This window comes from Elephas maximus, chromosome 4 (assembly GCF_024166365.1).
Source record: "Elephas maximus indicus isolate mEleMax1 chromosome 4, mEleMax1 primary haplotype, whole genome shotgun sequence".
Lineage (NCBI taxonomy): Eukaryota > Metazoa > Chordata > Mammalia > Proboscidea > Elephantidae > Elephas > Elephas maximus.
In genome coordinates, this window is record NC_064822.1 from 74333993 (window position 1) to 74354104 (window position 20112).

The 20112-nt window shown below is 36.5% G+C and overlaps 1 protein-coding gene across 4 annotated transcripts in view; it reads right to left on the reverse strand.

Annotated features, from left to right (window-relative positions):
- EPS8 (epidermal growth factor receptor pathway substrate 8) overlaps window positions 1–20112 on the reverse strand; it is a 210915-nt gene that overhangs the window by 29381 nt on the left and 161422 nt on the right. For all 4 annotated transcript variants that reach the window (XM_049882554.1, XM_049882552.1, XM_049882556.1 and 1 more), the window contains 7 exons: window positions 17936–18009; window positions 16559–16685; window positions 13792–13880; window positions 13343–13417; window positions 7515–7663; window positions 4655–4838; window positions 1132–1262 (listed from right to left, as the gene is read on the reverse strand). In XM_049882554.1, the coding sequence (XP_049738511.1) occupies window positions 1132–1262; window positions 4655–4838; window positions 7515–7663; window positions 13343–13417; window positions 13792–13880; window positions 16559–16685; window positions 17936–18009 (829 nt within the window). The remainder of the gene's footprint in view (window positions 1–1131; window positions 1263–4654; window positions 4839–7514; window positions 7664–13342; window positions 13418–13791; window positions 13881–16558; window positions 16686–17935; window positions 18010–20112) is intronic.

Here is a 20112-nt window from a genome sequence, read left to right on the forward strand (position 1 = left end):
ATTCATGGTGGCTTTTCTTTGTACCCAACTGAATATATTGCCAGCACCATTAAAATAATATTTGCATAATTCCCATAAGAATTATTTAAAAATTACCTCTGTCACCACACTTGAGCAAAAAAAAAAAAAAAAAAGTTAAATCTCACTTTCTTGAGATTCCATTAAGAAAAGAGTATACTTGAAAAAAATAAAAGGCATGCAACACTTGTGGTGAAGGAGGCTTTGAGGCAGGGAAGTACTAGGACAAGTTCTCTTCTCCACTTCATCTGAATCATCACCCTCCCATATTTTTGCTGCCAATATTTCACCTCCTTTTATCTTTTCTTATTGCACATGACTTGGTCTCTACACAAACCTTGCTGTGGCTGGGAAACAAGATTGAAAATGTGTCGCTATTCTAGTTCCTTTCCTTCTTCCAGTTTTCTAACTCTGCCTATATTGAACTTAAGAATAAAAATATGAGAAAGTAAATGAAACATAAAACTGGAATGTAAAAAAAATATATATAATAAGATGAAACGGCAACAATGACAAATAAGGAAACGACTTAGTTAAAATATTTAGTTTATATTTAAACATTTCTATCTAAAGGAAGGTTTGTTTTTATTGGGGAAAGAGAAAGTTGGAAATTGTATTCTTTAAAAGTTATAGAGCCAGAAAGATCCCTAATGAGCACCTGGTACAAACTAATGGAGAGTTTCAAAACACTTCTTCTTTCTCCTTAATTCACAGATTTTGTCAGAAGTATCTTTTAAAAAGGAGCCCTGGTGGTGCAGTGGTTAAGAGCTCAGCTGTGAAACCAAAAGGTCAGCAGTTCAAATACGCTCCTTGGAAACCCAATGGGACAGTTCTGAGTCGGAAACAACTTGACAGCAGCGGGCTTTGTTTGGTTTTGGGATCTTTTAAAAAAAAATGAAAGTCATCCAAAGGCATTTGCACTGAAAATTACAGACTTGAGGTCTAGACATCTTTGTTCATCAAAGCTAGCTCCATAAAGGAATGACTGGAACTTTATTAAATAACAGATGGGAAGTTTAAAGAAGTACATAGTAGACAACGCAGACACTTCTATTAGCACTAAAGGAGGGACAACTACCCACAAGTCTCCAAATGGTGCCCATTAAATGTTACCTATCTACATGGTGATTAGGAGTTGGCTTAACAGCAACAGCAGCTTCGCCTTGGTCCAGATGGGGCCCTCTTGTGTAAATGTTACTGAATGCATACCCATCAACTTGAGAATACTCTGATACACTGGATTGCTGAAAGACAGAGGGGTAGAGATTAACGAATCACCAAATACTATCTGAGCAACAAAGTCATCAACAAACCCTCCACTACACTGTGATCACAGTTTTCATTTTCAAATGATTGATCATTATGCTAATAAATTATGAAGTGGAGGTAATATATTTTTGTCAAAGACCTTCTTATAAGTCATTAATAAAAAAAACGCAAAGACTAAATCTCCATTCTGGCGATGACTAGGTATAAGCAATAAATTCCATCATTAGAAATTTCAAGAATAGGTGTTTTTGGTATTAGGCAGTCTTGAACAGCTTGTATAAAATAAAACTGGTGGAAAAAAGTCCTTAACCTTTGCTCCCTATGTTTAAGAAATAGACCTTCACCACTCTAGCAAAGCAAATATCCTATGAAAATCACGTGAACTCTATGCATTAAAATTACACCATCCTCTGATTTTTCTCTTTTTATGTACATCCAAACCCAGTGCCGTCGAGTCGATTACGATTCTTAGCGACCCTATAGGACAGAGTAGAACTGCCCCATAGAGTTTCCAAGGAGCACCTGGCGGATTCGAACTGCCAACCCTTTGGTTAGGAGCTGTGGTACTTAACCACTATACCACCAGGGTTTCCTTTATGTACACACAGCACTGTTTTTATTTTTTTTTAAATACTAGCACTACTACATAGAACCAGACTTACTGTTAAGGGAAACACAAAAAAGCACACATACGTTGACCTCAATCAACCAAAACAAGACAAGGCTGGAGTCATTTCTTTTTGTAGTACATAGTTCAGACATGAGCCTACTGGGTGCTACCAAGAGGGAGACCTGAGGTCATGGTTCCTTTTGAGCACTATGATTTTAAAGCTATACAGACTACGAGCTCTGATTGGAGAAAAACATAGCAAAATAATGGCCTGAATATTTTATACTGCTTCCATATGTAAAATGAAGCATGTGAGATGCATAGCAGACACTAAGGCAGTGGAAGTCCTTGGGTATTTCAATTGTTTATGGATTCACTGGGGGAAATATATTTGAAAGTGGGATCATTTTAGAAGAGTCTTGGACACATGGCTACTAATAACGAAGTTGAGAGGAGTAGGACTGACTTTATCCAGAGACAAAATAGGCGGAATGTCCCCACTGGACCAGTGTTGATGTCAAAATATCCACACGGCATTACTCTTCTGGGATATACATTAAGATACTCTACTTCTACAAATATAAAAAAAAAACTTTTTTATTCATTTAAATACTTTGGCTCAATTAATTCAGTTTATTGTTTCCCTAAGAGAGCTGAAACACTAAATGATTAGTAATTTTTTATTAAAGGCTGTTAAGAAGAGAGTAGACTGTTAGGATCACCCACACCTTCTGTCTAGCTCTGAACATAACAAGAGTGAAATCACCGGATCCTCAGAATGACTGGGCATACTAGAAGGGAGGAGAAAAATGACGACAAATGACTGTGATGACTGCATGATCTCATTTAAGGTTGTTCCTGGTCCAGAGCAAGTAAAGAAGCAGAGTCCACCCATATTTGTCATTCCACATCACCTACGCCTTTCAATTCTAAACAAAATCACCAGATCCTGAATTACACAAGACTGGTCCTAAAAGTATTTATTCTAGCAGTAATAAAGTATAATAAAATCTCTCTTCTAGGGATGACTGCACTTTTTATACATTTTAAATCATCATTACTTGGCCTCTTTTCCAACAAAACCTCAAGGCATGAAATCCTCTAGAACTGCCAGCAGGCGTTTTACATTTCATTTTCTTTAAAACTTTTTGAAAAAGTACTTACACCATGAAGTGGGAAACAGTTTATAACAGGAAAATGATAACTCATTACAAGGAGGGAGTCTCGATAATTCCTCTTTTAAAATTACCTATTCAGTGAGAGTCCACAAATTTATACACTGGAAGCCCAGCATACATTCTCTGTCTTTAATTACATAAGCTGGAAAAAACCCGCAGAAATGAACTTCTGAGGCATACATTATGAAGAGGGTATATTTTTTATTTAAGATATGAAAACTCTGAGCTGGCAATATTTATGATTTGAAAATTGTCAGCTGTAACTATAGCAACAGCAAATGTATCGTAATTTCATATCTGATTACATTTTGTCAGGAAAGGAAAACTCTAGTGATGAGGTCTGAGCTATAAAATATGGGCAGGAAAATACGTCTGTAGCCAGTGCCAGAGCTGTGAGGTCATCTTCTTAATCACCCCTTTAAAGGGAAGGGCAGGTATGCCATCCACCTCTTCCTGATATGCGGCCAGGTAAAAGAACAACTACATTAGAAAAAAAGTGTTGTTTTAGTTTTTTTCAAAGCAATGTGTTTTATTCTTAAAGTTTCAGGAATGTAACCAATCTTCTCTAATATTATTGTTACTGTCCAGAGAACAGTCTCCCAAGGGAATGATTTTAAGAAATTTGGATAAATGTTTCTACTTAAAAGTAAACCCAAAGGATTTGATTTACTATGGTTTGCTAACTCATTCCTTCACATCATGTTATAAACGCCCACGGCGGTCTAAGAAAATTGCCCTAAAGAATTAAAGAAAATGAACAGAACTTCAAAGAGGATCTAGTCAGTTTTTACTTTTTCTTCTTTCAAACTAGACCTCCTTCATCTATTTCCTCAAGCTCTGATCTTCCTATGTGGGTTTAATTTGCTTTTCCAATAGCAAAGTCAAAGAAAAAAATAATTTTTTAGAGAATGTGAAGAAATGACATACCCAATTTCATTCCCTCAATTTGTTTCCCAAATAGATTATACTTTAAAGCTTAATAACTACTTAAACGACAATGCATTTTATAATCACCTCAAGGTGTAATAGTGTTACGAATGATCGAACGATCGTGTGAGCCTGAGGACTGAAGTCTGGCAGATGCTTTGACCTTCTAGCCAGGCTGACAGGACTCCAGGGGTTTAAGATGAGGCAAAAAGAAAAGAAATGGGGAGTTCAGGAAAGAGCTGTTTGTGACAGAGAGAGTAGCTAGGGCCAGGGAACTGACAGGGTCTGACAATGGGAAATCAGAAAGAGGTAAGTAAAGTGGCAGTAGGGCAATTCCCTGACAAGGAAAAAAAGTACACATTCAAAAGGACTTAGATCACCAGGGTGAGGGTTGTAGGGCAGAACAGGTAGGGGAGAGGGTTGACAGGATGTAAAAGAATGATATGGGCGGGGATAAGCTTTACAGGGAAAGGGAGCAACTGTCACAAAATGACAAAGAGGTCAGAGAGAGGTAACTTAGGGTAGTAGGAGAGGGAAACAGTCAGTGATTCTAGAATAATCTTCAGATCAATAAAATAAGAACACACAATGGAATTCCTGGAGAACACAGATTTTACACGTAGATTTTAATGTGACATTAAAACAATCTCACCTCTGCGGATAATCTTTTTATTTCTTGTTTGCGCTGATGTTCTGCAACATTTGCCACAGACTCGCCCAGTTGATAAAGATCTTGTTCCATTGGTGCCCCCATGAAGTTCAGCATTGGCGGCTCCCAACCACTGCGGAACCGTGGAACATATGGTGGAATAAACTGTTCTTTTGGCCACTCTGCTCTGTAGACGGACATTAAGAGATATTTAAGACAAAAAATGTATCTGTGATCACTCACAACTATCTTTAGAAAGGCTACCCACAAAAATAAAACAACATGTATGTAATCTGTCTTCCATTCACCCAAAAAGAGAAAGAAAACATATTTAAACTAGTACTAGCACCAATAAAATGAAGCCAGAGGGGAGACTGAATTCCGCTGCATTGACCACCACAGAATGGTGAAGAAATGAGGGAGAGATGACTCAGGGCAGCGGGAGAGGGAAACAGTGATTCTACAACAATCTTTCAATCAATACTGCCTCAATTATTCATTAAAATATTCAACTTTAACATGGATATAGATTTTTCTCAATTTGTATGGAAAGTGAGTGTGTAGCTAGTAGTGTAATAAGTATTTAGGAAATAAACTTCTCTAGTATCTAAAGAAAGCTCATATGCCCATCTTTCTCTTCACTCCAAAACTTTCTGATATTAGAAGTATCTTTCAAAAGAGGAACAGCCCATACATTCTAAAGGCTTATGACTGTTTAATTACTCAAAGTTTTCTAAAGTGAAAAAGATGACTTATTTTATAAATTAACTGTATCAGCTAAGTTTTAATCAGTAAAGTCAGGTTAGAACTAATCAGCAATCATAATCATTGCCCGTTCATTCTTTAATGATTAGGAGCTTACTTCTACAAGCTCCTAACCACTCATAAACCACACAAATAACAAATAGGACAGAAACTATAGCTTCAATATCTGCTACAATATGGTGTATCTTTCACATAGGATTTAATTCTTTAAATTTCTACTTTGACAAAATGAACTATTTTATTCACATTAGTATGTACCTTCATGATTCTTTTCATCTTTGTGAGTCTTTAAATCTGTACATCCATTTCCTAATACTATTAAAAATTAGGATCTGAAATGACCATTATCTCAAGTCAAGAGCTCATAATATGTTTCCTTTTGATGTATTTTTTCAAATGATTATTAATTTTCTCATTCGAAGTAGGACCCAAAACAAAGAAATAAAAGTCTGAGCTACTTCTATACCATAATATCTGATAAATTTAATAAGCTTCACGGGAAAAAGTAAAAATATGCTCCTAAGTTTATCATAAAATCATAATGACTAAATTTACTAGATCTAAGAAATGTATTTAACCAGCTTTTACACAGAAAGATATCTAAATAAATACATTTAAAGAATATTTTCAATGTACAAGCAATGACTATGGTGCTTTCAAAGAATTTTCTGCTTGATAAATCTTTCAAAGTGTAAACGATATTCCAACACAAGTAGTTGCCAAGTAAGTCCAAAAAAAAAAAAAAGAGAGAGAGAATGGCTTATGATATGTTTAGATAGGAGAAAAAGAGAAAGAAACTTACAAATGGGGCCATTACTTTTAGGCAATCCTACTCAAAAGCATCAGGAAGACAAACTTCTAATTGACCACAGTGAATGATGTACTAGAGGACTGACTGGAAGGGAGAACGGACATGATCTCAGGGGAGATCAAAAGTTCAAATGTGGCACCAGTTAAAGTAGAAAGAGAAACAAAAATATTCAAATAAATGAGGAATAGAAAAATTATTTATTCACATACAATGAAACTGGAAATATTTTTATAACTTGCTTTGCTCATTATTTGTTAATGATTTGTCTTCCATAATTGACAAGTAAACAGTTCTTAAAATTATCCCCTTTTCCATTTCTACTGTCACTGTTCTAGTCCAGGAGAATGGTGATTAATAAGAAATCTCTACCATAATATTAACAACCCAAAGGGCCTTCCTGCCTCTATTATTTTTTTGTCCTCACTACGCTCAACTGCTGGACTGATCATTCCAAAATATAGATGTCACATTCCCATTTGCAAAGTTGTCGGTTCTCCACAACCTACAGAGCCATGTTCCAACGCCTTAGCACGACTCAACTGTGTGAGTCAACACCATTCCTCCTCCCTCCCTTCTCCACAATCACCAACCACACAAAGTCTAAATTCCAGCTAAGCCCAAACTCAAACTCCATTCTCTTGATTTCCCTACTTCACGCCTTCACTCATATTTTTCTCTCCACTGGGAAGGCCCCTTGCCTGCTACGTATTTGTTGAAATCCTACTTATTCTGCTGAAAGGCAATTCAGCAAAGTAATTAACAAAAACTCCAGAGCCAGATTGCCTGGATTCATATCCCAACTCTGTCACTTGAGTTACGTGACTTTGAGCAAATTTCTTAACATCTCTGTGCCTCATTTTCTCATATGTAAAATGGAGATGAAAACAGTATTTATGTGAAGTGCACTGAAGAGTATATAGAAAACACTGTATGAACACTTTGTAAATGTTTGCTAGTATTGTTACGTAAGTTGATTTTAAATGCCAGCTTTCCTTTGAAAGCTAACTGCCCTCTCTAAATTTGATTCCTTACTGCTCCACTGCGCCAATTCAACAGTATTTTGTTTATAGCTCATTCCTGGCACTTACATACCTTATATTGCATACACTTCTATCTCTTCCAATATATTTCTAGCTTTTTAAGGGTTTAGACTTTTTCATTCTATAATGTCTAGTCCTTCATACATAAAAAGGTCCAATGAATGTCTCATTAGAGCCATAAAATGAAGAACAAAGAACAATACTTAAAGCATTACAGGTACCAAATGCTAAACTCATATATGCTGACCTGGCTTTCATCCAAGATTCTCCTAATGACGTCCACAACTGGCGCTCATCAGTACTGACGGTATAATTTAAGAAATCAATTGTATCCTTGTTCAATAGGGGGCTGAGTACTGAGCTGGCTAGATCAGGACCTCCTGTTGCCTGCACCACCTAAAAAGATAATAAAAACAAACTTAGCAAGAAGATGACTATTGTTTACAGATTTTTGAAAGGTGTAGACAAAATTCCACATCAAAAACCTGCAATGTTTTAATATACAAATTAAATTTTGATGTTATGCAATGCACTACTGAATGTAAAAACAGCTTGTCAAATGTCCTTGCCCAGCCCAATGTTGTCTAATAATCTAAAATGAAAAGTTAATAGTTTAACAACTTTCATAAGACTGTATTTTTCTCTGAAAAACACTGACTATCCAGAGAATTCTAAGTTAGGTGGTTTAACTCTCCCTGATTTTTTTATATGTATCCCTACTGATAAATTTCTCATACTAAACTCAAAAAATGCAGTTCTAGAAATGAATACCATAGAGAGAAACAAAGCTCAAGTTAATGGTTCATGGCTGTACCTATACAAGCATACAAAAATAAAAGGACCCACGCAGGAAAAGGAGAGAAGAATTGGTACTCTGAATCAAGGGTTTTTTTCCCCCAGAATTTAATTCCAGGAAATTGCTCTGATTTAATATGGATAATTTAATGACTAGCAGAAACAGATAAAACAGGCGCGACTCTCTGATAAGAAAATAAGTGGATTCCAAATATTGCTCAAAATTTACTTCTCAGGAGTGACATCTTAGCTAAAGAGATGGCAGGTGTCTTCTATAGCAGAAAGAAAAAAGGGCTCTTCTATGAATATCTCACCTTCTCAGAGATATGGCACAAGAAGAAAGGAGATTTTTTTAATGGATCTGGACCAAGAGTAAATTTCCCTCCAGTCATCCTGTCATCCTGGTGTTCTGGGCATACTATACTGTTTTACACCTCCTTTGTGCCTTTGCATATGATGTTCCCAGTTGCCCAAAAGGCCCTCCCTCCGCCATTCAGAACTCTATTCAGGTACTACCTCTTCTGGGAAGCCTTTCCTAACCCCACAGTCTAACTATGATGCATCCCACTCCCCCCACCACCACGTTCTCATAAAAATTTATGCAAGTCATTAACACAAATCAGTGTAATGTATGGGTTATTTTTCAGTGTCCAACTTCCTTGAGCACTTGAATCAAGGCTTATTTGGATTGTAGAAGACATAATGTTTGGGGAATGAATGAAAGTAAACGAAAGAAAAGATGAAGGATACGGGAGGTAAGGTGACTTTTATCCGAGAACAAAACCTCCCCTGACTAACTGGCACAGTAATTTTTGAATTTCCAGCCCCAAAAGCACTTCCACTGAATAATTAGGATGACTAAGAGGGAAACCTAAGGGATCAAAGTGAAGGTGTGGAGGAAGATTAACATTTCGGTTTAACAGAGGGAATTAAACTAAAAAAAAAAAAGGTAAATAAAAGGCTATGGGCCATAGTTCCCTTCTAAGAATGTGCATAGCCGTGTGTGAATGCACGTGTGCTTGTGTGTATGCTGTATGTATACATGCTGAGGGTAGAGGGGAAGGGCCCATAAGCTTTAAAGCCACTGAATTTTTCCTGGCCTGTAGTAGGTCCTAAACAAATGTTCCTTTCCATTCCCTTGTCCAAGTAATATGTCTGGGATCCTGTAGGGGGAACACTGGAGCATTGAAAGTATCATGCCTGGTGTTTTGGACTGAATTGTGTCCCCCCGAAATCTATGTCAACTGGGCTAGGCCATGATTCCCAGAATTGTGTGACTGTCCACCATTTTGTCACATGATGGGATTTTCCTATGTGTTGTAAATCATACCTCTATGATGTTAATGAGACAGAATTACAGGCAGTTATGTCAATGAGGCAGGACTCAATCCATAAGATTATGTTCTATCTTGGGTCAATATCTTTTGAGACATAGAAGAGAAAATTGAGCAGAGAGACAGAGTGACCTCATTATCACCTAGCAAGAACTAGAAGCACACGTGTTCTTTGGAGCTGGGGTCCCTGTGCTAAGAAGCTCCTGGACCAGGGGAAGATCGATGACAAAGACCTTCCCACAAGGCTGACAGAGAGAGAAAGCCTTCCCCTGGAGCTGGCACCCTGAATTTGGATTTCTAGCCTCCTAGACTGTGATAGAATAAATTTCTCTTTGTTAAAGCCACCCACTTGTGATACTTCTGTTATAAGGGCACTAGATGACTAAGACGGAGGACATTAATAGAGTTATTTCTGAGAAAGGTAAAGATAAATCAATATTTTTAGAAACATGGCCTTATCACAAAGACTAATTTGTGCATGTTAGGAAAAGCAGTCCCACAATTTTACAGCTATACTCTGTGGAATAAATAGACACCTATTTATGATCTATAAAAGAGAGTAAAATGATTAAGAGGTGGCAAAAACTGCTTTTTAAATAATGCTTCCTAAGAGGTATCAAATGTGTTAAAGAATATAAATTTTGTTAATGAGTTAGCATTGGTTTCTTTGAACATGGACAGTCCTGATCTAATTTTAAAAAGAGCTTACGTAGCAATAATTATTCAACAATAGCAAGAGAAATAGAAATCTGATGCTGTATCTGTAGTGACAACATACAGAACCATTTGTAAATTACTGATTTAGTCTTGGACCTTCATCTTCTACTCTCTTGTTGCCCAGGTTCTGACATTTATGCTGACAGTGTTGCTTACTTTCCTACGTTTGTAACGCAATCATCATTTAGTATTCTGCTTCAGGCCTTGTCTGGTTACCTCTGAGAAAAGAAGGATGATATTTATTCCTTTCTGCTACTTGGATTTTCTACTTTTTTCTGCTATTAGAGCAAAAATTCTGAAAAATGTTGCTACATTTTTTATAAATATTAAAGTCATGACCATAGTGTTCACTGCTTTAAATCAAAGCTACTGAAATTTAGTTGCTTTATATGACTATCATTCTTATTCCTTTTTTAAAAAGTCACAGATATGATACATAAGCAATTACATAACACTAACAATTATCATTACTGCTACTGCTTTCCCATAACTAATAATTTTTTAATAGGGTATGCTATTTCTATTGCCCCATACATTCCTGCCTTACACCATAAAACAGGAAACTCTTTCATGCTAGAAGCACTTAAAAGAAAGAGATTCTACCCTCTTTCCATCCTTCTCTCACTTGTTCTCCCTTATGGAAAGTGTGTATGAGGCCAACATATGTTCCATTTACTTTCTGCTGTCATGCTTTTCCCAAACTACAGCACTTTTCTGTGTGTACTCTTAAATAATATTCCCTCTAACACTCTCAACTGCCCTATCAGGCAAGATGGCTGTATACAATGTAAGCTTGGAAAAATCACTATTACACTATAGGCAAATATAGGAAATACAAAACAGGAAATAAAGTATATTACCATACCTATTTTATTAAACTTATAAGGAAAGGGCATACCTGGATGTCGGAAATCTAGAAAATGAAGATGTATACCTAGGGTCGCGGGCATGACACATGTGGTATAACCTTTTGATCGATAAAGACATGGAACTATCCAGCAACTTTACAAAGAGAATTGTTTCCAATGCACCATTGTGTTAGCTTCAAAAATTGTATCTCATCCAAATACAGGTCATACCTGTATGAGAAGGAGTTTTCTAGGGGAAAAACTGTATTATGTACCTATTTCCATACCTGAAACATAGTAGACATGCCAAAAACTGCTAACTGTTCCATAGTATCAATTCTCTTCATCTTTCTTTTAGAGAGAGAATGCCCTGCATTTTAGATGGGCACATAACACCCAGCTGGAGACTATTCCTTTGTAGTTAGGCATGGGCATATGAGGAATTATGTGGGTATAACAAAAGAAAAGAAAAGAAAAAAAAAACATTGCCACTAAGTCAATTCCAACTCATTGCAATACCAATTGTGTCTCAACAGAAAGTCTCTGTTTCAGTTCAGAGTTACCTTCTTAAACAAAGCTATTTGCCCTGGACTCTTTCTTTGCCTTTGTATGGCTGTTACAAAGACATATAGGTAAACTAAATTTGGAGGTATCTGACACAGTTCTTTAATTCTTCCTCTTGGAAATACTGTCTTCATTTGGCTGCCACGATTCCACATTCTCCTTGTTCTTCTACCTCACTTACTGCCTCTTCTCAGTCTTCTTTGATGACTCCTCTTCTTCCTCCCATTCTCCTAACACTGAAATCCCCCAGGGCTCAACCAGTCCTTGTTCTTCTTCTTATTCACAATCACTCCCTTGATGATCTCATCCACTTCTTGGCTTTAAATACTTCCTATAGACAGATGATGTTCCCTTGAACTTGAAATTCATACATTTAATTGCCGATTTAAACTTCTCTATCTGGATACAACTCAACTCCGACATTTCTAAAACTGAATTCCTTATCTTCTTCCAAAAATCTGTCTTACCCACAGTCTTTCCCATCTCTGTTAACAATTACTCCATCATTCCAGTCTTAGGCGAAAACCTCAAAGGAATCTTTGGCTTCTATAGCTTTTACCCAATATAGGGTCGCTATGAGTCGGAATCAACTCGACAGCACGGGGTTTGGTTTTTTTGGTTTATTGGTAAATCTTGTTGTTTCTGTGGTCTATGACTAGAATCAGACTTCTCACCATCTCCAATGCTCCTGGTCCAAGCATCATAATCTCCCATATATATAAAAAAAAATAGCCACCCTAGCCCTTCCTTCTCCCAAGTTTCTAAACATTCCTGCCACAGAAATCGTTGCTTAGGATCACTTATAAGGACAAACATGATATGTCTTCTTGTTACCTTGCTGAGCTCATCTCCTCCTACTAATATCCTCCTGCCTCACTCTGTTCCAGTCACAGTATCTATGTATCTAAAGAACATACCTTGCAAGTTACCACCTTAGCTGTCCTCTGACTGGAATTCTCTTTCCTCAAAAGTCCACAGGACTCATTCTGCACTTCCTTTGCTCAAATGACACCTTCTTAGTAAGGTGTTCCCTTGGCCACCCTATTTAAAAGCATTAACACCCAACAACTCAAGCACACACACTTGCAAACACACATACACACATCCATGCATACACTCTGGGCACTCCCCAAATCCCTTCCCTGCTGTATTTTCAACATAGCATTCACCTTGTAGCAAAATGTATTATTTATGCATTTATTTAGGTTATTGGCTGTTCCTCCACAGAGCAACCTAAGTTTTAAGAGGGTAAGGATTTTTGTCTTATTTTGTTCCTGATGAACTACTGCAATGTCAAGCACACAACAGACTCTCAATAAATATTTGTTGAATAACTAAATTAATAAATGATTAACTGAATCAGAGAGAGTCCAGGAGATGAAGGAACATCTCAATGAAAAGAATCTGGGTTTCTGAATAACTTCATGAAGCACAGCCATCCAGACACCCTAGGCCACTCATGACTAGCCTATTTTGTGAGGAAGAGAAAACTTTCTATATTATTCAAGCCACTGAATATTTTATACTCGTGTATACTGAAACACTAGTATCCAATAAATTTTTATTTCTTTTTATGTCACTATTTCTGTCAAAGACATCAATTTCCTCACCTATAAAATAAAGCGTTTGAACTAGATGATATCCTTTAAGGTTCTTTTAAGGTTTTAATTTCTACATTCTCAATGGCAAGAGAAATAGTACCCATGCAAGTTTCTGAAGAAAAGCTGTGTAGATAATCCAGCCCCTGGGGTTAAAAAACATATTAAGAAAAAAAAAAAATTATGAATGATTATCTCCTTAAATTAATAAAATCTTACCATATTTAATGGAGTGAACAAAAAGTGAACCAAATCTGCAGCACTGGGATTCTGGATATGAAACTTCAATTTGGCCTATAATATTAAGAAAAAATAGACAATTTTTACAACTTGTGCTACGATGTAATTGAATATAGACACTCAAAAGGGTCCAAAACAGACTCAGAGGAAGAATTCTTTACTCCTAACTTCCCTTATAAACATACTTATCATGCTTGGCAGAGTCAGATTAGGCGAGTTTATTTAAAAAAAAAATTGAATCATTATTTTTTTGACTAAGTCTCTTGGATACACACATTTTACAAATTATTGTTCTAATTAAGGCAAATCAAAACATACATAAAATCTACAAAAACATTTTCATCTCTTAATTCAATCAGGGTAACCTAGCTAGACTTTGACTTTTTTCATTTGTACTTTTTAATTACATATAAATAACTTGCACTTACCAGAAGGTTAAATCCATGTTTAAACTTTTGGAAACAGTCAAAAAATTCGTCAGGAGCTGGGGGTTTTGCCCGCAGTGTTAAAACACCCTCTAGTGAAATAAATGGGGGTAGGGGTAGATAAGAACAAAGTTCAAAGAAAATCTATTAAATGAAAAACAAAAAAAAAACAAACACATTTATGCCTATAAAGTCTAAGACTGCATCAGATATTCAGCTGCCTAGTTATTCTACCATATCCTCTAGTCTCACTGTAACAAATTAAGAAGGTCTAACGTTTGAAAAGGATTCCTCTACCCCTTTGCTGAGGAGTCCCTGGGTGGTTCAAATGGTTAATGCACATGGCTGCTCACAGGAGAGCTAGAGGTTTAAGTTCACACAGAGGTACCTAGGAAGAAAGGCATGGCAATCTACTTGCGAAAAATGAGCCATTGAAAATTCTATGGACCACAGTTCTACTCTGACACACAAGTGGTCACCATGCGTCAGAGTCCACTCGACAGGCAGCTATTTTTTAACCCTTAAAAAGAAAACCAAAAAACAAACCTGTTGCCATCAAGTTGATTTTGACTCATAGCGACCCTAAAGGAAAGAGTACAACTTCTCCATAGTGTTTCCAAGGAGTGGCTGCGGGATTCAAACTGCCAATCTTTTGGTTAGCAGCTCAGCTCTTAACCACTATACCTCCAGGGCTCCTTTTAACCCTTACGCATGATGAATTACTCAAGTCAACTCCACAAATATACATTGTATCTCTTCCTTGTGCTAGGGATTGTGTTTATTATTGTGAAGATTATAAAGATGAGTAAAGTACAGGCTCTGCCCTCAAGGGCCTTAAAATCTACTCCAAAAAAAACCCAAACCCACTGCCATTGAGTCGATTCCGACTCATAGCGACCCTATAGGACAGAGTAGAACTGCCCCATTAAAATCTAATAGGAGAGGTAAATTAGTAAATATATAATACAGATGTACCACGTAACTGTTATGGAAAAATACTGCATTCTGGTTGGGAGATTGAGAAATGTATGCCTAAAAGATGTTTCACGGGTAAAACAGTTTTTAAAATGGAATCTGAAAGGTTTTTTCCAGGGCAGGTTGGTAGGAAAAAACACCATGGTTGAATAAAAACAGCATGAGCACAAACATGCAAGAAGGAAACTGCGTGTACATGACAAAACAAACATAAAAGCACAGAAACATGAGACTGGAAAGGTAGTTCAAGGTTAGACTGGATGTCTTTGACTGCCAGAGTGAAGAGTTGAAATTAAATCAATAGAATATACAATTAACATAATACAGCAGAAGAATGAAGTGACTCTCTTAGACCTTTAAGATGACTGTCCTCACAGCAGGACAATAGGCTTTTAGGAAAGAGTATAGACTTGATGACTGCTTAGGGTAGAAAGTGATGACTTCTTGAACTGGGATGCTGGTTATAAAAATGAAAAGAGAAAAAACTGGATGCAAGAAACATCGGGAAAACAGAATTGATGTTAGCTATAAAAAAAAAAAATTTTTTTTATAAGCTAGAGAGTGCTAGTGGCACAGTGGTTAAAGCACTTGACTGCAAACCAAAAGGTCAGAGGTTTGAACCCACCAGCCGCTCCACGGGAGAAAGACGTGGTAGTCTGTTTTACAGCCTTGGAAACCCGATGGGGCAGTTCTACTCTGTCCTATAGGGTCGCTTTGAGTCAGAATCTACTTGAAGGCAGTGGGTTTTGGTTTATAAAGTAGAGAATGAAGTCACAGAAGAATCTGTGGTTTTGAATCTGGGTAACCAGGAGAACAGGGTACCCTTCATAAAGAACACAGGAATAAGTGGTTTGAGACATCAGGAAGCAACAGTACTTAATTTTAGAATATGTAGAGTGGAGGTAACTTCCAGATTGATTCATCTAGAAAACAAAGCTGCAGGTCACATGCTTAGAATGTAGCTATAAGCTAGAGTAAAATTTGGAAGTTTATCTGTAATGTAAGGAATATTTACTTACTATGTTTTATATATTTCAATCTATACCATCTTGTCATTTAAAAAAAAAAAAACCTGTTGCCGTCAAGTCAATTCCAACTCATAGTGATCCTAGAGGGCAGAGTAGAACTGCCCCATAGAGTTTCCAAGGAGCGCCTGGTGGATTCCAACTGCCGACTTCTTGGTTAGCAGCCGTAGTACTTAACCACTAAGCCATCAGGGTTTCCATTTTGCCAAAGGAAGTATGAAAATTAGTTCTATATTTAAAATTTTATAGAGGCCATTTTTAATAGCTGACCTGCAACTTACTTAAAAAGTTACTTGTATATGACTTCATATGTGACTTGAATGTGCTTTTTGGAATTTTATGATTAAAATAAATTCAAATCCATTCACATTCCCAATTATTTCAGCTAGAAAATGTACTCCTTTAACAAAATAATGAGGCTCTATATTTACAATAAAATAAATATAAATATGAGAAGTGTAAAGCTATGACTTTAAAAAGATTTTATGATCACTAATAAAAACTACAGCCAGATGGTCACTACCTGAATATCGGAATCTCTGTGGTCCTAGGGCTTTCTTCACTGCAGCCAACTCAAAACCAAAATGGATTCTCCCCTGGACACATCTGGACCTTTGCCTAACTCTCTGTTGCTACCTCAAAACTAAAAATGTTACCTTGGTTCCACTGTCAGTGGAGTTTTATTGAGCAGTTCACAAGAGCAAAATCTTTGTGTAGCACTAGAGTTCTTAATGGTCTTTAGAAGATTTGAAAAAAAAAATTCAACTTACCTCCTGGTCCTTTCTTTTTGCTTTTCTTAGTCTTCTTCCTTTTAGAAAGTTCAGAAAATGCTTCAGCTGCTTTTTGGAGTTTTGTGATAAAAAACTCAATGTCATCCAAAATGTGGTTTAAGATTTGCTAGAATTAGAAATTATAAAATAAAACAAATGAAAACAAAACTAGTTTTGCCTTGGCTGTATAACGTTAGTAAAACACAAACCAAAACAAACAAACAAAAAAAACTCCATAGGCAATTCAATTTTACCACTAATTCTAAGAAGTGAACTAAACATATGTGTGGCTAAAGTCTGACATTTACAGATTTCTCTAGCTTAGTTTTGTTCTTTTCAATGTCATCAAGAAAGCATTTACAGTATCTACTGGGTTACTCAGATTATTAATTATTTTCAATTACCTCTCATTTTTCCATAGTGTTCTCCCACGCAATACTAGGGAAAAAAAATTCTAAGAAACATTTTGTTGGAAGAGCACTGAGCTTTTTGTTTTCCTGATAAATGTTCCAATAAAGCACTGACAATATTATTTTCTTGGAATAAAAGGTATACGGAATATTGTCATAACCAAACAAACCCACAGCTAAGCTGCAACAATAGGCATTGATAAAAAGCATCTACGTGGTAAAACAGAATTAATGATATTTTCAGGGAATTCTAGACCCAAGTTGATTTTTTTCCAGTATGTGTGAAACTTGACATTTTTCTAATTAAAGACTCGAAATTTAAATTAAATAAGCTTTTAAGTTATAACCAGCAATAATATGATACAAGAATTAAATTCCAAATTTTAAATTCCTTTATGTATTTGTTTCTATACAAGTACAGTCCAAAACGGCAACATGAATATATTATATGCTATGATATTGATATTCTATGATCATATCACAGGACACTGTTATTCTGCAAGTAAACTACCACAGAGAAATACAAATAAATACTGCCTTATCCTTTATAAAGCATTAAAATCTACATATCTATTCTTAAAAAAATGCCACTCAACTTTCATCCTTCAGACATACTAAAATACATTTTCAATAAAGGTCAAGAATACATAAAGATATTCCAACTGTGAATTCAAACTATGAGAAAAGGAAAACTGGACCATCCCTCAAATTTGATAATTTAAATTCTTTTGTAAACTAGTTAATATGCTAGTTCTTTTATTAAAACCCTGTATACTGATTAAATATTGGCATAAAGGCAAGAACAGTTAAGAAAAAATAGTAATCCAAAGGGCATTAACAACCACTGGAAGTAGAAAATATAGCATTCCTAAAACATCTTTTTTTTTTCAATCAACAGTGTTTTCCCTGTGATTTTGTTTTTTGCTCTTTAAAAAAAAAAAGTCCTAAGGATGACTGTTGTACTTACCACATCTCTGTCAATCCGGGCTGCCATCATCTCAGGAGCTTCTTCCTGTCCATGATGCTGCCTTGGTTTCTCATCTAAAGAATGGGGAAGCTAAGTTTTGCAACTTGTTGCTTAAGAGATACTAATCTAGGTAATTAAGCATGAGAATTGGCTAGAAGAGAGTGCCATTTGCAAAGGGAAACACCCCAAGTGGATGGATACATAAAAGAGAAATGTGGTCATCATCTATGACATGCATTCTTGTCACCGTTAACAGAAGCATAAGGGCTAAAATAATGACCATCCCACTTTTACTAGGTTGATTTACCTTATTTATTTCCCCTCTATTATCCCTCTCCCTGTGTTGGTTACCTGTGGAACCAATCCTCCAAAAAAATAAACCCAAACCCATTACCATCAAGTCAGTTCTAACTTATAGTGACCCCAGTGGTCCAATGGTTAAGAACTAAGGCTGCTAACCAAAAGGTCGGCAGTTCAAATCCACCAGCTGCTCCTTGGAAACCCTATGGGGCAGTTCTACTCTGTCCTGTAGGGTCACTATGAATCGGAATCGAGTCAACAGCAACAGGTTTGTTTTGGGTTTAGGACAGAGCAGAACTGCCCTATAGGCTTTCCTAGGTTGTAAATCCTTATGGAAGCTGACGGCCACATCTTTCTCCCTCGGAGAGGCTGGTAGGTTTGAACTGAAGACCTTTTGGTTAGTAGTCTAGCTTTTAACCACTGCACCACGAGAGCTCCTTGACCCAACCCTTAAGCAAACAAACAAAAAACTCACTGCTGCTGAGTCGATTCTAACTCACAGTGATCCTACAGGACAAAACAGAACTGCTCCAGAAGATATCCAAGGTTGTAAATCCTTATGGAAGCAGACTGCCACATCTTTCTCCCGTGGGATAGCTGGTGGGTTCCCATCACCAACCTTTTAGTTAGCAGCTGAGCACTTAACCACTTGTACTACCATAGCTCAGTACCCTTTAATTCCCACACAAGAAAGAAATACGAACTAGTATCTGAGCACCTTCTTTTTAAAAAGCAGTCAACTAAGTTCTAATGAAACAAAGCTACTAAGTTTTATGCATTCCAACACGGTGATTATAAAAAAGCTTTGGAAGTTCTGACAGTAAAGTGCTTCTTAAAATTCTAGTTATAATTAAGATTAAAACCCACAGAGTTCAGCTCATTAGTTTGAAACCCTGTGCTTTAAAAGCAGGCGTACTTACAGGAATTGGAAAATTAAAGAATAAATGTCTTAAGAGCATTCAAAATGTCAAGTCAGCTTAGCTGACTAGTGCATGATGTTAATCATAAGGTCATTATCATGAACTCCTTCCTGGTATTAGTCAGTTAACACTACTACTAAACACAGATAGTTGTTAAGATTTCACAGAAGGTAAAATAAAAACTATGGATGGAACAAGAAAAATGTATCACCACTAACAGAAATACAACTCATGAAATATCATAATGACTCAGGATATTCAATACAGAGAACTGCAAAAAATATTGAAAACTCTGTATTGCTATGCCCCCTTAATGCCTAACTTTTCTCATAAATGGAACACTTGCAAAAAAGGGAAAAAGTGGGAGAAATCACTGAGTCTTATGAAACCTTATCAGTGGCTGTTAAATACATTAAGATAATTAAAATTTGCAGGTATGGAATCTTGCTCATGAGGAATCTGTACATAGACCAAGAGGCAGTCATTCGAACAGAACAAGGGGATTTTACGTGGTTTAAAGTCAGGAGAGGTGTGCGTCAGGGTTGTATCCTTTCACCATACTTATCCAATCTGTATGTTGAGCAAATAATTTGAAAAGCAGGACTATATGGACAGGATTGGAGAAAGACTTATTAACAACTTGAGTCATGCAGAAGACACAGCCTTGCTTGCTGAAAGTGAAGAAGACTTGAAGCACTTACTGATGAAGATCAAAGACTACATCCTCCAGTACGGATTACACCTCAACATAAAGGAAACAAAAACCTTTAAAACCCTACCAATAAACAATATCATGATAAATGGAGAAAAAGATTAAAGTTGTCAAGGATTTCATCTTACTTGGATCCACAATCAATGCCCACAGAAATGGCAGTCAAGAAATCAAATGGCACATGGCATTGGGCAAATCTGCTGCAAAAGACCTCCTTGAAGTGTTAAAAAGCAAAAATGCCACCT